Raw genomic sequence first — 15,623 nt, forward strand, 5'->3', positions numbered from 1 at the left:
AGAGAAATATAAAATCCTATAGAGACAGTGATGGATTGCTGTCTGAGAAAGCAATGGTAACTGAGCTGCAGGACTCACTTCACATTGCAGTTACAGAAACCTACCTGTACCCTCCACTAGATTGTTTTCATATGGGAAAAATCAGAGTGATGTGAAAGCAAAATTTCTATATTGTTTATTTAGTTGCTAATTTGTATCACTGAAGAATTTTTGAAGTCTGGAAACAAACAATATGACATTATTTGCATTGTGATTAAAGCCACCTTTTGAAACAAGATTAATATGCCCGCGGATGAGTTGCAGTTGCATGAGAACCACCTTCTTAGAGAATTCTGAGAGAAAGAAAGTCAGTAAATACTGTGATCTATTAATACACCCCACAAGGTTGTCATTTTGTTTTCTATTATTTAAGATGAGAAAGAATTAGAAGAATTAGTCTAGATGCAGAGACGAGTAAGTAAATAGATATTTTCCTGAGTAACTTTTATGGGCAGTATTACTGCAATGTACTAGGCTCCATCTTCAAACACACTGATCCTGGAGAATACATGAACTTGTCAGTGCAGAAGATGACTGATACAATCAGAAACATGTATAACTAATTCTCATATGATACATTACACAAGTATTTCCCCCTAAAGTAGTAGAAAGTAGTTCCTTAATAAACTAAAACCATATTCACTCCTATAATTATATCCATCCTGAAAATGAGTAGAGAAGAAAATTACATATTTTGGTTCATAATCTTCCTAACAATTTGTCAAACTTTAATTAAAAGATCTTAAATGTAAAATTCCATGCCTTTTTGAATTTTCTGTCTAAATGTGTGGAAGACGAGAAATATCTAAGGAAATGTGATTTTGGGATTAGAAACATATTTAACAGATATATAACTTTTGAACTTCGATCTATAGAGAACAACCACACTAGAGACCAGTTTTGGATGTGATCCAGTCTCGATAGTATGTCACCCGAGTGTAGACACCAGGTTTGTTTGGAAGTGCACATTCATCTCCCCAGCTTACAATACCGGCAAGAAACCAGATGCCATTAGAATCTTCACTAACCAGTGGTCCACCAGAATCACCCTGGAGAGAAAAAAGATATAGTCAATAATACAAATGAATGACATTGTCTGTTTTTTCCTGTGTAGAAATGGCAGGGGACACCAAAAAACGAGAACAAGACAAAACAATCCCCCCATACTTTGGCTATTTCAATACTTGAAGCAATGCTAGCCTAACATATTTTTCTGTCCCATTATTATTTTCTAAAGCCCAGTATGTCAGTATATACCTTTGGCTAATGCAATGTAATAGAGGGTAATTAGTATAAAATGTTTCAACTTAGTTATCAGTTAAGGAGTTGTTCAAGGTATTTCCTCTGATGCAGTCACCACCAATATTGAGGACTAGTCTTCCCTGTTATTCTGAGGAGAAAGGAAGGTGTGTATATTCACCCTCCATTAAGATTGTTCATAGTTTTCTATTCTTGAGCAAATGTTGTTCTGTACATTAAGGAAAGTAAGTTTTTACATCACATATTTACTTTCTTGTATGAGAGTACTAAGATTCTATTTTCATCACATTTCAAGGAACATATTATTATTATGAAGTAATTGTGCTATATATTAGACCCCAAAACTTACAATCTTTGTAAAGCAAAATTTGTACCCTGATTTCAACAGTTATCCCCATTTCTACCCACCTTCCCATTCTTGATAACCATTTATTATTATTATTATTATTTTGTTTTAAAGATGTATTTTTATTTCTGTACAATTGTGTGTATGCAGAACCTGAGCAGGGCAGAAAAGAGTTTATGTCCCATGAATCTGGAGTTAGAGGTAGTGGTAAACCACCCTATATTGGTGCTGAGAACAAAACTCACTCAGGTCTTCTGTGAGAGCAGTCAATGCTCCTAAATACTAAGCTACCTCTCCAAACTTGACACACACCAGTATATTCTGTTTTAGTGAGTCAGTCTTTAAAGATTTCATGAGTTCCCGCAGTTTTTAACTTTGACTTTCTCGGTAGGCTTTTTTTGTTTTGTGTTTGTTTGTTTTGAGAACTTTTCCATCATGACTGTTCCATTTTCTATCCATATCACTAGTGTATTTTCTCTATATCCTGGGAGTCATTTTTCTTTTTATTATAAACAATATTAATATCATCTTAAAGTGACATCTCATTGTGTTTAATTTGCACTTCCATGGTTATTGATTTTGAGCACATTTTCATATGAAAAAGTATGTGTTTTTGTGTGAGCACGTGTATGTGTGTATGTGCACATGTATGTGAGTATTTGCATATGTATATGCATGTTTGTGTGCATGTAGAGCTCAAAGTTGATGTCAAGTGTTCTTAGTCACTTCCCAACTTATTCTTTGTGACAGGGTCTCTTGCTGAACCTGGGCCTCACTGATCCAACTAGACTCTCAAGCTGGGGATCCCCCTTTCTCCATCTCCCCAGTGCTGGGATTATTGATCTGAATCACCGTGTTTGGCCTCTCCACCCCATGCATGCAGGAGAATAACAACTCAGGTCCTCATGATTGAGTGACAAAGCTATGTCCCTAGACCTTGTTTGCATTTTTTCTTTAGAAAAATATGTATTTAAGTCATTTTCCAATTCTGAAGTCAGAAAATGGTGCTTTGGGTATTCGTTTATGTGATTTATAGGAAGTTTCTAAGATTTGACTTGAATAAGGGACTTGATGATGTTTATAAGATGTGTAGAAGGGTTCAAAAGAATGAGGACTTTAAAATATGGAAGCAACATTAATAGAGAATACAAATAATTGGGTAGATGGGAGGAGACAGTGAAGAAAACAGGTGAGTGATTGGTTTTAAAGAGTAGAAGAGACTTGCTGAAACAAGAGAATGAACAGGGGTACAACTAGAAATGTATCACGAAGACAGGAAATAAAAGGGATTTAATCATTTTTCTAGTTATTAAGAAAACTGTAATATTCTAAAGAAGATTGGGACATATGTGTAGGAAAAATATGATGAAGGTTTGACATAGCACAGGTTAGAGTTGCATAGGTAAGGTCTCATATGCTATTAAATTCCTTAGGTTTACAAGAAGACAATATTTCATCTAGTGCACAGTATTGACAAAGTCGGCAGACTGCTCTGTGATTCACTGTGATTCCAGATTATTAGGATAGGTGTGGGGGAAGTGAGAGGTGAAGCCACAGAGGATGCAGTAAATACAGTTGCTGAAGCCTGGGTCTTAGGCTGTGGCAGGTAAGGACACACAAGTCTATTTAACCAATTATGTACAATGGGGTTTTAAGCTCTTCACCATCTCCAAGAATAGGTTTAGTATGTTTGAAAACTAGACACATGAAAATCTGCAATTAGAGAGGACAATTGTGTGTTATAAATATTTTTGTATGTCTTCTTGCTCTTAGAGTATAGGAATATGCTTATTTATTTCAATATCCCTATACATAGTACAAAAAACAGTGATTGAATAAGGGGTTTCTTCCTGGGTTTATCTCTAGTTGTGACTGCCTAGACCACTTTTCTTGTGTATTTTGTTAGCTCCAGAACTATTACTTATTAACAACATTGGGGGATTAGAAGCATGTTAATAAGGAAAAGTAATTGGGTTTAGAGTTCAGAAAACGGTCACAAGATCAAAGTTCCTCTGAAGTCCCTACTCTGTCAGTTTAATTAAATGAGCTACCTTGTCTCTTTGCCTGAACTCCTCATCAGAAATGGGTTTCAAACTAAACCATGCTGCAGAAGATTAATCATGACTAAAGTAAAGGAATTTTCTCAATGATCTTAAAGTCATACCTCGTATGTGGGGTTCCACTTAGAAGTTGTTAAGTAAATAAAGCAATTAAGCTGTTGGAGCCAGGTTGTGAGAGCTCCATAACTGATTAGCATTGGGGTAAGATGAAGACTTCTTGGTGATAGACCAGTCAAACTAACGTTATCAGTGATGTAGTTCACCTATTCATTGCTCATTCGGAGTCTCTTCCTCACTTCCACACAGTGCTTCTTGCAAAAAAACTGCTGACTTAGAATCCTACTATTTTAACCGATATCAATATACGTTTTAGTTAGATGACTGGGTCACAGAACACTTTCATTCTTTTGAGATTGAGAAAATTGCACTGGCCATTAGAAATAGAAAGCTATCAGAAAAAATATGTGTGTGTGTGGGTGTGTGTGTGTGAGAGAGAGAGAGAGAGAGAGAGAGAGAGAGAGAGAGAGAGAGAGAGAGAGAGAGAGAGAGAGAGAGAGAGAGAGAGAGAGAGAGAGAGAGAGAGAGAGAGAGAGAGAGAGAGAGAGAGAGAGAGAGAGAGAGAGAGAGAGAGAGAGAGAGAGAGAGAGAGAGAGAGAGAGAGAGAGAGAGAGAGAGAGAGAGAGAGAGAGAGAGAGAGAGAGACTGGGGCGAATTACCTGGCAAGCATCAACACGGCCCTCCAGGAAGCCGGCACACAACATCCCAGGGGTAATCACACCGCCATAAGCCTTTCCGCTGTTGCAGGTCTTGTTATCTATAATCTTCACTCTTCCTTTTTGGAGGATATTAGGACTTTCTCCTGAAGAAGTAATATCAGATAATTTTAAAAAGAGAATTAAGAAATTATATTTTTACATTCATGTGTCTATTTACCGTGTGAGAACACATGTGTGCACACATGCATACCTGTGCAAGGATGTGGGGGTCAGAGGTCACCCCTGGGGTGTCAGTTTTCTCTTTCCACCGTGTGGGTTTTGTGTCTAGGCTCAGGTTCTGATATTTGAAGGCAAGTGCTTTACCTGCTGAGTCACGTTGTCAGCCCTCTAAATTGTACCATGCTTTCAGAAACTCAATATTAGTTTCCCCGAATTAGTATTTAATTTTAAAATAATATTTGTTTTTCAGGCAATGTAAAACACATATTAGTAAAGCAAGAAATATTTATGAACATAACTTCATACCAAACTATTGCTGCAAACAATCACGTTTAGAACCAGCATTTATCCCTAGTGCACAAATGGACTTCGGGAGCCCATTCCTTATGGAGGGATGCTATTTCAGCGCAGATACATGGAGGAAGGCCTAGGCCCTCCCCCAAATGATGTGACTGATTTTGATGATTCCCCCATAGAAGACCTCACTATACATGGGGAGCGGTGGGAGTGGCCTGGAGGGGAATTGGTAGGGGGCATGAGGGAGGGAGAAGGTATAGGGGGTTGATATGTAAAATGATTGTTTCTAAATAAAAAATGTAAACAAAAAAGAATTCATTTGTATATCTTTTGTGAAAGGGTTTTTCTTTGAAAATGTTTTAGAGTTTTACATTTTCCATGTATGTTTTATAAAATAAAATTAAAAATTTATGTGTCAGAAGCAAATATTTCATAATCATTTATGTGCTTTTTTTGTCTAAGCTTACTACTATAGTTATAGATCTTAAAATCATTTAGCTTTATTTTCCTGCTTTAAAAATGTATTTTGAATAGATTTTGACACTAACTCTCTGCAGCTTTAAGGTCATGGAATACATGTGATAAGTGGGTTTTGTTCAAACATTGCCGTGTCGATGAAAGTTAAATATTTATTGAGTGAATTAATGACACAGAGGAAATTATGTATCAAATGAAAAGAAATTTGTGATAGCTGTCATTACAAGGGCATTATGGCAAACAGCTCTATGAAATTATTGTTTCTAAATAAAAGATACTGGGCACAATTTCCAGTCCATTTCACATTACACTATTTTAAATGATCTAGAGAGTATTTTCTCACATTTAGTTATAATTATGAATGTATTTCTTCTAATTCCTAAAGCTGGAGACCTGTAATGGAGAGATGTGAGGAACTTACCATCAGACTTTAATGTTCCCCATCCAGTGACCACCACATCTGAGTTGGGTGGGAACTTCTGAGTCACTTCTGGTAAACATGCCCTTCGGATGTTGCTTGCAAATAGTACTGGCGAAGACAGATGCACAACAGCTATGTCATTATCGTGTGCAGGGTAACTGTAGTTCTCATGGATTATAATATTCTTGACAGTTCGTTGCATTTGTGGTTTACTTAAAAGAAGCCCAAAACTAACTTTCCAGTCTTTTGGATTTGCATCCCTAAAGGAAATAGATTTTATTTATTAAAACTTCTTTATATTAGAGCTAAAGGAATTAGTCACTTAACTTTTGAAAACTAATTAGGTCATTTGTATTTCCTTCCTTCCTTCCTTGCTTCTTTCCTTCCTTCCTTCTTTCTTCCTTTCCTTTTGATACACAATTTCAGTGTCCTTTTCTTGCTGGCATGAATGTGCTATGTAAAAGCAAGTTTGAAGCTTGCCTTGAACTCACAGAGATCCATTTATCTCTGCTTCCTGATTTTATGCTGAGATTAAAGGCATACATCATTATTGCAAGCTATACCCCTCCCCCTGCCCCCCACACCACCCCCAGAAAAGCTGTATAGAAAAGAAGAAATAAAACAATGTTATTTACTATTTGTTTACATTTTGAGAAACTCTATAAAATATGCCTTAAAAGATGATCAGTAGCTGGGCATGTGGGCCTAACACTTGAGTGACCGAGGCAAGAGAATGCTGAGTTTGAGGCCGCTCTGGGCTAGACAGTAAATTTGAGACCATTCTGAGCAATGTGCATTGAAATGTTAACTTAAAAATAGTTAAAGAGAAAAGATAATTCATAGAGAGTGCATTTTGTTTCTTAGCTTGAATAGGAAATATTAAAGATAATTTAGAAAGATAAATATGATGGCATAAAATGACAAGACTTAATAAAATGTGGCCGGAGATGTGAATACAAAGAATTTATGGAAATTATATCATTTAAATAATTTCTTCGCCATTTTACATAACAAATAAAATACCTTTGTCTTCCATCTTTACTTGTTTGCTACTTTGTATGCTATTTTCTGAGAAGTAGCCCTGTTGAAATGTTTCCAAGCTCTTTACAAAATTGTTATTGTAAGCAAGGATGGTTTTGAATAGAGCTGACCAAGTTAGAGATAAAATTCTGCTTTTATCAAGCTCAGTGGTAGGGTGCTTGCCTGGTATGCAGGAGACACTGAGTTCAGTCCCTGGTACCGAGAAAAGACGAGGAGCTAGGGAGGTGGAGATCTCTCAGTGTAGTCACACACTCCTTAAAGCAGTCACTATTTCCTCTGGGTGTGGTAGTCCACACCTGCAATCACAACACTTAGTAAGCAGAGGCAGGAGGATTCCAAGTTTGTGGGCAGTTCAAGCTATACAGTAAGTTTGAGGTCACTCTGTCACTGAGACCGTTTTGTCAACTCACCTTTGCCAATGTTTTGGAGAATTTACTGTTGTTAATACTAAGATATATTACTGCTGGTTAAGGGAAGGAGTGATGCCAAGTGTTCCACAATACACAGGCCAGCTTTCTTTCCACAATAAACGATTATATCTAGTCAAAAATGTCAATATTTCTACTTTTGACAAAGTTCTTTAGGATGACTACTGTATTTACTATTTTCCTGATAAATCACTGAGCAATTTTGAGGCTTTATCTCACTGTAGTATGAAGTAGTTGGAGACATAGTTGCATGATCACACTGATAGTGAGATATCAGACTGTTAGTACTTGAATGCCTTTTATGCCTTCACAGGTCATACCTTACCTTATGAAACAGTGAGCGGCGGTGATAAGCCAGTTGTTACTAATCAGGGTGGCTCCACATCGGTGGACACTATTCTGTTGAAGGCTCGCTTGCCAGGGCCATTCTCCTTCTTCAGCATCCTGGCCTCCTGCTACTTTGTGACCTAAGGGAGTAATCGTGCGTCGTCCACAGCCTGTTCAAAGGAGAGCTCATCAGTGTTGATAATGCTTATGCATAAGTCATGCTGTGGTAAATACACTACCTATAACATATGTCCCTATTAACTGGTAACTGAGAAAAACCCCATTGTCTTGGAGAAATCTGGATGGATTTACTGCTGATATGATTTCCTGAAAATATATGCCAGGTACATTGACATCTCATCCCTCTGTGCCTATAACTCACATGTTCTCTGTGTTTTTCTTGTCTTACTATGACTTGATGTATGAGGCAGGTAGAATTGTAGGTTTGGTTTTAGAAGAGGCCAACCATACTACATTGCACAAGGAAGTATGTGGTTTTAAACTTTAGTGAAGGTTAGAAAGCAATGAATGCAGTAAAAATTCATATGAAAGCATGAATGACTATGCATGTTATGAGATAGAGTAAATAGAAGTCCTGATACACAGTGGTTAGACAAAAGAAATTGCAGGAAGATAGTCAGAGCTTCCAAAGTCACATGTTTATGTAAGGTAGGACTGTACATTATTTTCAGTTTAGAAGTGTAGAGACAGACTTTGCCGACTTCAAAGCAAATTTGTAGTAATAGTACAGTTTGTCATTCATCAGACTGGTTCTAATTCCCTTGCCTATCTTAACTTTTCACCAATAAAGTGCTGAATTTGTCCTTTAAGTCTGTGTCTTTTACTAGAGATCACTTTATAATAAATAAATACTTTTAACGATTAGGAGTAGGCATACATATATATTATGCCTATATATATATCATAGACAACATATCACATAAAAGGAACTCAATAAAGATTTGTAGAAATAAAGCCTATAGAACTTGAAATAAAAATACTTATCTACTACTTCATTTGGAGAGTGAAAAATTGTAATCAATTCAAGGCATAGATCAAGGCAGTAGCTAATATTTGGCAATGTTGAAGACATTTAGTATTATTATAAGTGGGTGGGAGCTTGGGGGAAGTGTGTATGGCTAGCCAGTGAACAAAGATCAGGAATATTGCTAACTACCCTATAGTATACTGGAGAGCCACTGAAACAAAGAATTAGCTGGCCTCATGTCAAGAGTGAATAGTAAGACACGGTAGATAACAGAATTGACTTGTACCAAGAATAAAAATGTTTAGCTGGGCGGGGTTACTCACACCTTTAACAACAGCACTCGGGAGAAGAGGCAGGCAGATCTTGGTGAGTTCAAGGCTAACCTAGCCTACAGAGGGAGTTCCAGAACAGCCAGAACTACTACATAGAGAACCCCTGTCAAAGAACATTTAAACTCTTAAAGGAATGAGAAAATTTAGCTGGTCAGTTGCTTCACAACTGATGTATGATTATAGTAGCTAGGCAAACTTTGAGCTATTCTTTTCTGAAGTAGGAAGGCATGAGAAGCACAGCAGTCATGTCCACTTTTAAGGGCCCCAACTGACCTCCAGAAGCTTTTTGGTTTGGGCACCACTGCTTTTAACATATTTCTAACCTCAGGTTAAAGCATCTTTGAGTCACTTGGCTGGGCTGCCATGTATAATGAGTACCTCACATTGACTCATTGGATGTCACTCCCTTCTGCTTTTCTTTCTACTCCCACATCATTGACTCTACAGAGGATAAAGCAACTAATCCGGAGCCCAAGGGATGATGGCTCCTCCCTAGCCTCCTTTCTGTTTGGGCTACTCCTAGAGGAAGCTGGCTTTTACTCAGCTTCCTTCAGAGAAATATAAAAACAAAGGTCCTTCTCTGTGGGATAGGTGCCTCCCTAGGAGGCTTGATGTCACTATTTCTGACTTTACTCATAATTCTTAATTTCTATCCATTCGTCAACTTCCATGCGAAGCTCTCAATTACTCATGGTGTATTTGTTAAGATTTCAGCCACCACCTCTGCAACCTTCCCTTGTTATTACCTCTGCTCATGTCCTATATGGAGTCTTGTAGCTTTATTATATCAAGGGAGAGCAGATGGTTAATTTCAGGAATTTAAAGAATATAGTGAAGATTGCTGGCTAATACTTCCAGAAACATCATGGAAACTACAAGGGTTTTTATCGCTATCCTACCATTTCACTTCTAATTTATTTTAATATACTTTATTGTGTCACACACTGATGCTCTATTCTTTATATTTATTTTGCTTTTCTGCATACCCTATGCTTTTTATAACAAAGGTGATCAGAACCCTAGATGGATCAAGTTAAATTGTGAATTCTGATATGAAATGGTCTTAGTGTTCCAGTTGGCAAGTAGATAAATTGCACGATATCTTTATTACCACTGCCCACAGACTTGTAAAAATTTCTATGAACTGACAACTTTCCAATTGGGGATTTTCAATTTACAGATACTGAGAATTGAACTGGAATAATTTTTTATGATGCTTTATTAAGTTGCTTGTGTATTGTTTAATCAAAATCTACAAAAAGGAAAACTTAAATAGCCTTGTGTTAAAATTTTGCTCAAATTCCCCCTAAATACCTAAGCGGTGACTAAGGGATAGTAAGAGCAGCCTGGGTCAGTGTCACCTAGCTCTTTGTCCCCAGATAAATGTAGTGATTTCCTTGACAGCTTGCTTCAGCCACTTTGAGGATCATATTTCCTAAGACAAGTAATGGGGTGGGGGTGAAAACAAAGCCTTGCCCAGCAAGGAAGAAGTGGTTTGCATATAAAGCATATAGCTTTCTGCACACCAATTTAGTTGCTAGGGGCAGAATTCCAGACAAATTTCCTAGGCCTGGCATACTTATAGGCGAAACAGAAAACACAAATAACTGACATATACTAAATAACTGACATATACTGAGTGCTAACTGTCAGTGCATGTACTCTGGTAAGTAATTTATTCTTATTACTTTGCTTTACCTTCACATTAATTTGAAACAAGGCTTTTGGAATGTTAAGGAACTTGTTAATTCTTCTCTTTAGATTTTGGCAGATCTAAAACTCCAAATGCACATGTAGCTGTTTTTGATTCTAAGTTCTTAAATACCACTGCTTATCCCTAGGTTCTCTCTGCCATTATGGTATGTGATAATGCTCATCATTTTACACTCATGGTATCAGTCAGTTTAAGGACAACCACAGTAGCATTCACACACATTTCTGAAAGTCAAGCTTCTTATTATACCTCAACTGCAGGCCTCCTCGGTATTCTAAATGAATTTGTGATGGAAAATAACATTGATAAACACTTACAAGTATTGAGAAGATCTTCTGCTATTGGCATTGCAATGTCTAAAAGTCAAGAAAATGAAAATATTTACATTTATAAAAACATTTATTTTTAACATCAATGTTACTCATGTTGTTTTTGGAGATATCCTGTAAACATTTTATCTATATTGATTGCCAGTTCTGTTCATGGATTAGCATAGAGAAAATAAAACATTTATACTTACTTTTTAAAAATACTATGTTCCCCACTATAATTTATTTGCAAAGCAGTTTAGTCTTGAAATGTCCTAAAATATATGAGAAACAGTGACCTTTAACCAAGTCCTAGAATATACCTTCACAAATCATCCTAGTAACCAGGATGTTGTTACTTTTACTACACCTTTAAAATTAAAATTATTTTTTTGGTTAACATATTAAGAGATGGATTGCACTGTGATTTCTCATACACATATAATTATACTTTGTTCTTATTGCCAGTCAGTTTTCTGAATGCCTCTCCTCTTCACTTTTACCCCCCAACATTGGTTAATTTCTGCTTTCATGACACATACTCCATTTCCCTTTCCTGTTCCTACATCTTCATCCCTTTAGACTTTTTCTCCTCTTTCATAACGTACCCTGATGTTCAACACACACACAGGCACACACACACACACACACACGCACACACGGGTACACACACATACATACACAGGCACACACAGGTACACATATATACACATAGGCACACATATATACAGACATACATACAGGCACACACACAGTCACACATACAGGTATAAAGACATACATATAGGCACACACAGGTACACGTACAGGTATACATGCATACACACAGGCACATACACAGGCAAACACTCAGGTATGCACACATACACACAGGAACACACACAGGTATACCCACAGGCACACATGCAAGTAAACACACAGGTATACACACAGACACACAGACACACAGAGAGGCACCCACACATGTGTACAGATGTGTGCATGCACACTTTCAATTAAGGTTCCACAAATGAGGGACAAATGTGTATTTGCATTTCTGAGTCTGTCTTATTACTCTTGAATGACAATCTGCAGTTGTGTCTATTTTCCTGCAGATGTTATAATGCCAGTCTTCTTTATAGATGAACAAAATTCCGTTTCATGTAGGTTCCACACTTTAGTTATCTAGTCTTCTGTTGATGGATATCTAGGCTGGTCCATAGCTTGGCTAATGTGGACAGCACTGTAAGTACACATGGATGTGCTGACTTAGGATTCTTTAGAAGTGTGTCCAGGAGTGCAACAGCTGGGTCAGGCTTTAGTTTTAGCGGTTTTATTTATTTATTCATTTTTATTTATTTATTTACTTATTTTTGTTTTTCGAGACAGGGTTTCTCTGTATTGCTTTGGAGCCTGTCCTGGAACTTGCTCTGTAGACCAGGCTGACTTCAGATTCACAGAGATCTGCTTGTTTCTGCCACCCGAGTGCTGGGGTTAAAGTCATGTGCCACCAATGCTCAGCTTGCTGTTTTATTTATATTAAGTGCATTTGATTTTGGATCAAAAGAATTTAATTGGGAAAAGAGACATAGTTTAATTTTTTTCTCTCATTTCTATACAGATAAATCATTTTAGAGATTTGAAAAGAAATCATTTATACTAGATAGTTTTGCTATGCAACCCATTAGTGAACAGAACTGCAAGTTTTCTCAGTTGATATGGAGAGAGTAAACTTCATATGTAGAAAACTGTCAATTCTCTAGCTAGTTCTACTTAAGAGTTCTAAAAGGCATTGCCAACTGCAGTATAAGGTAAACTACGCACATCTATGTTGATTTCTATAAATCAAGGTGGAAGTACCCAATCCTCCATGTCTGTTACAGTTACAGTTTTACATATGGTGGCACAATAAACCAGGGAGGTAAAAGACTCCTTTATCAGATGTTGACCCGTCTAAACAAAAGGCAAGGACACTCAACAGTCAGCTGGGCTAGAGAAGAAAGGGGACATACCTACTCAAAGAGAAATTTGTCATAGTTTCGTATACCTACCCTTTACTGTTTTCTTATAGAGGCTATTTTTGTTTGATATGATGTGTCTAGTTCAGTTTTGAATTTTTCATGCTTGGTAATGTATCAAATCATATTAAGATTTTTAGGAACAAATGTTTAAATGAACTGAACAAATGTCCTATATTCAAAGAACTAATATTTTTAAAACTCCATGTTATTCATACAAGTTTCTTCCTTTTTTGAAGTTTTTTTATTAATATATTCCTTGCCAAAGAAAACAAATGTCTCAGACTTGTAGTTTGCTTTTAAAAGTTGTGCTGTTCCGTAGCTCAATAGAATACTTATCACTTGGGTATGTGGAAGACAATTTACCATGAATTGAAAAATGACTTGTGATTTTCCTTTTTGATTTAGTCACACTTGTGGCTGTGTCTGTATTTCCTGCCATTTATGTTCCCTGACTGACACTCAGAGGTTAGAAATTGTGTGGATTGGTCTCACAATGACAAATTCAACAGTGTAACCTAAGATACCCTGCTTACAGTGTACTATATAAAGGAAGTGACAGAAAACAATAGCTGTGTCTGCGCCAAGGAGGAAATGAATACACAGAATCCTGGGAGTGGTGGCTCCCAGCTGTAATTCCAGTACTCCTGGGCTGAGGAAGAAGGAGTAAGGCTGGGCCAGACCAGTTTATAGGACAAAGAAATTGAAAAACCAAACAGCTCAGCAAATGTGCATTGGTCTTCTCCAAGGACACAGATACCAAAACACAGACATGGATTTATCTTCAGTGAATCCATTTGGTGGAGATGGAGATGAAAACTCATAATAATTTAAAAATAACCTCCCATTCTGTCCATTTTCCTTGCGGTAGATTTAATGGCTGACCTGGAGACAACTGAATGCATGAACAAAAGTTGTTAAGCAAAAAGGGAGGATTTGAATAGCTGACAAAATATTCTTTTGGGAAGGAGTCAAGGAATTTAGTTTAAGGCCAGAGAAATTTGGTATGATTGATTGCAGGTGAATACTAGATTTGAAACAGGCCCTCTGTCAGTCCTGTAAAATATCTATGTCTACTGTTCATATCGGGAAGTGTGAGAGCAAATTTGGGTGGACTGGAAAGAAGGAGGACCCCTGTCCTGGGATGGTGCTGCCCTCCTTTCATCTTAGCACTCAGGCGACAGAGGCACATGGATTTCTGTGAGTCTGAAGCCAGCCTAGTATACAAAGCAAGTACCAGGCCAGTCGGTGTTCAAAGTGAGATTGTGCGCCAGAGAAGAAGGAAGAGGAGCAGGAATAGGAGGGAAAGGAGGAGGAAGGAGCAACAACAAAAATGGACTCCTGCCCTTGGTGGTAGCATGTAGCCTTACACTCTTTAATTATAACCTTTGCATAGGGAGATCTGCCTCAATCCGTAAATCAATCAATTGATCGATCAATCAAAAAGATAAAGTAGTCAGAGAGGTAAAGACTTACAAAATGGAGACTCCTCTACAACCTGACTCTAGTGAACATTTTCCCTTGAAAGAAGAACTCTGAAACAGATAATAATAATGGAAACCAAACTGTAACACTCTAAGAATAATTTTTTACAGTAATAGGAGGTTCATCTGTAACATTAATCATATAGAATATGGACTTTAAGTCTAATTAGATGAATTCATTACTTCAACTCTACCTTTGAGATGCGTTTCCTGGATTGTTCTAGGTAGAAGCATTCAAACTCTTAGTAACATTTAAAAAATGCTCAACTGGTGGATTTTGGAAAACTCTAAAATCATAAATGTATATGGCTTTTTAACCTAAAGTATACAGTATAATTGTTTAATGATGCAAAAATGATATACTACCATAGTTTCTTATTTGGGATATTTTAGCACACACATAGTGATGTAACTGACCTGCATTAAAAAGCAAAGGAGGGGAGTGTGGCTGTGGACTATGCTAGAAGAGAACCAGAATGTTCCTCTCCCTATAGGTTTTGGTTGGTCACCTGGCTGCATATCTAGCCTTAATAATTGCTTTTCTTTATGTTTTCAGTTTGACTGAGAGGTGTCATGTGGTCAGATGTTGGGTGTCATTTGCTATTCCTCAGACTGACGTAGGTTAGTTTTTTTGAGTAAACACCTTCCCTGCTCACATTCTTGAAGATGACGATACAAACATCAATATTAAATTAATGATGAAATGTTTTCATAAATGATAGGTTTTATGGGTGGGTGACACATGCAAGGTCAGAGGATAACTGGTTTGGTATGTCATTTTATTATAACAATATTATATAATAGTCTATAAACATATCCCTATAGTATGTTTTGGACTTTTTTGTGTATGTTTATCTCATGTGCCCTGTTGATAATAGCCACATTTAAATAATGACTGTCTTATTAATGTTTATGATTTTCAGTGTCTAGTACATAATTGTGCTACTGAATTGTAAGTATCTCAAACTCTAAGCTGAAAACTACATTTAAAAATATACAAAGAATATTTGAAATAAATTCTTAGTGACTGGAAGCCATTTTCAATGTTAACAGGCATAGTCTTCTATACATTTTGAGAAACTTGATTACATTTTCTGTGTGGTAAAGTCAAGAATTGGGAAATAAAAGGGTGTCTGAAGTTTCTGTAATTAGGTAAACATCCAACGCAT

The 15,623-nt window shown here is 36.9% G+C and overlaps 1 protein-coding gene across 1 annotated transcript in view; it reads right to left on the reverse strand.

The window, feature by feature from the left end:
• Nucleotides 1-926: 926 nt before the first annotated feature.
• Nucleotides 927-15,623, reverse strand: part of LOC101823178 (transmembrane protease serine 11C) — a 53,550-nt gene continuing 38,853 nt past the window's right edge. Inside the window, exons 6-10 of the mRNA XM_040746587.1 lie at nucleotides 10,983-11,021; nucleotides 7,630-7,801; nucleotides 5,836-6,095; nucleotides 4,422-4,564; nucleotides 927-1,088 (exon numbers count right to left, since the gene is read on the reverse strand). Of these exons, the coding sequence (XP_040602521.1) occupies nucleotides 927-1,088; nucleotides 4,422-4,564; nucleotides 5,836-6,095; nucleotides 7,630-7,801; nucleotides 10,983-11,021 (776 nt within the window). The remainder of the gene's footprint in view (nucleotides 1,089-4,421; nucleotides 4,565-5,835; nucleotides 6,096-7,629; nucleotides 7,802-10,982; nucleotides 11,022-15,623) is intronic.

This window comes from Mesocricetus auratus, unplaced genomic scaffold (genome assembly GCF_017639785.1).
Source record: "Mesocricetus auratus isolate SY011 unplaced genomic scaffold, BCM_Maur_2.0 Super-Scaffold_100006, whole genome shotgun sequence".
NCBI classification, from domain to species: Eukaryota; Metazoa; Chordata; class Mammalia; order Rodentia; family Cricetidae; genus Mesocricetus; species Mesocricetus auratus.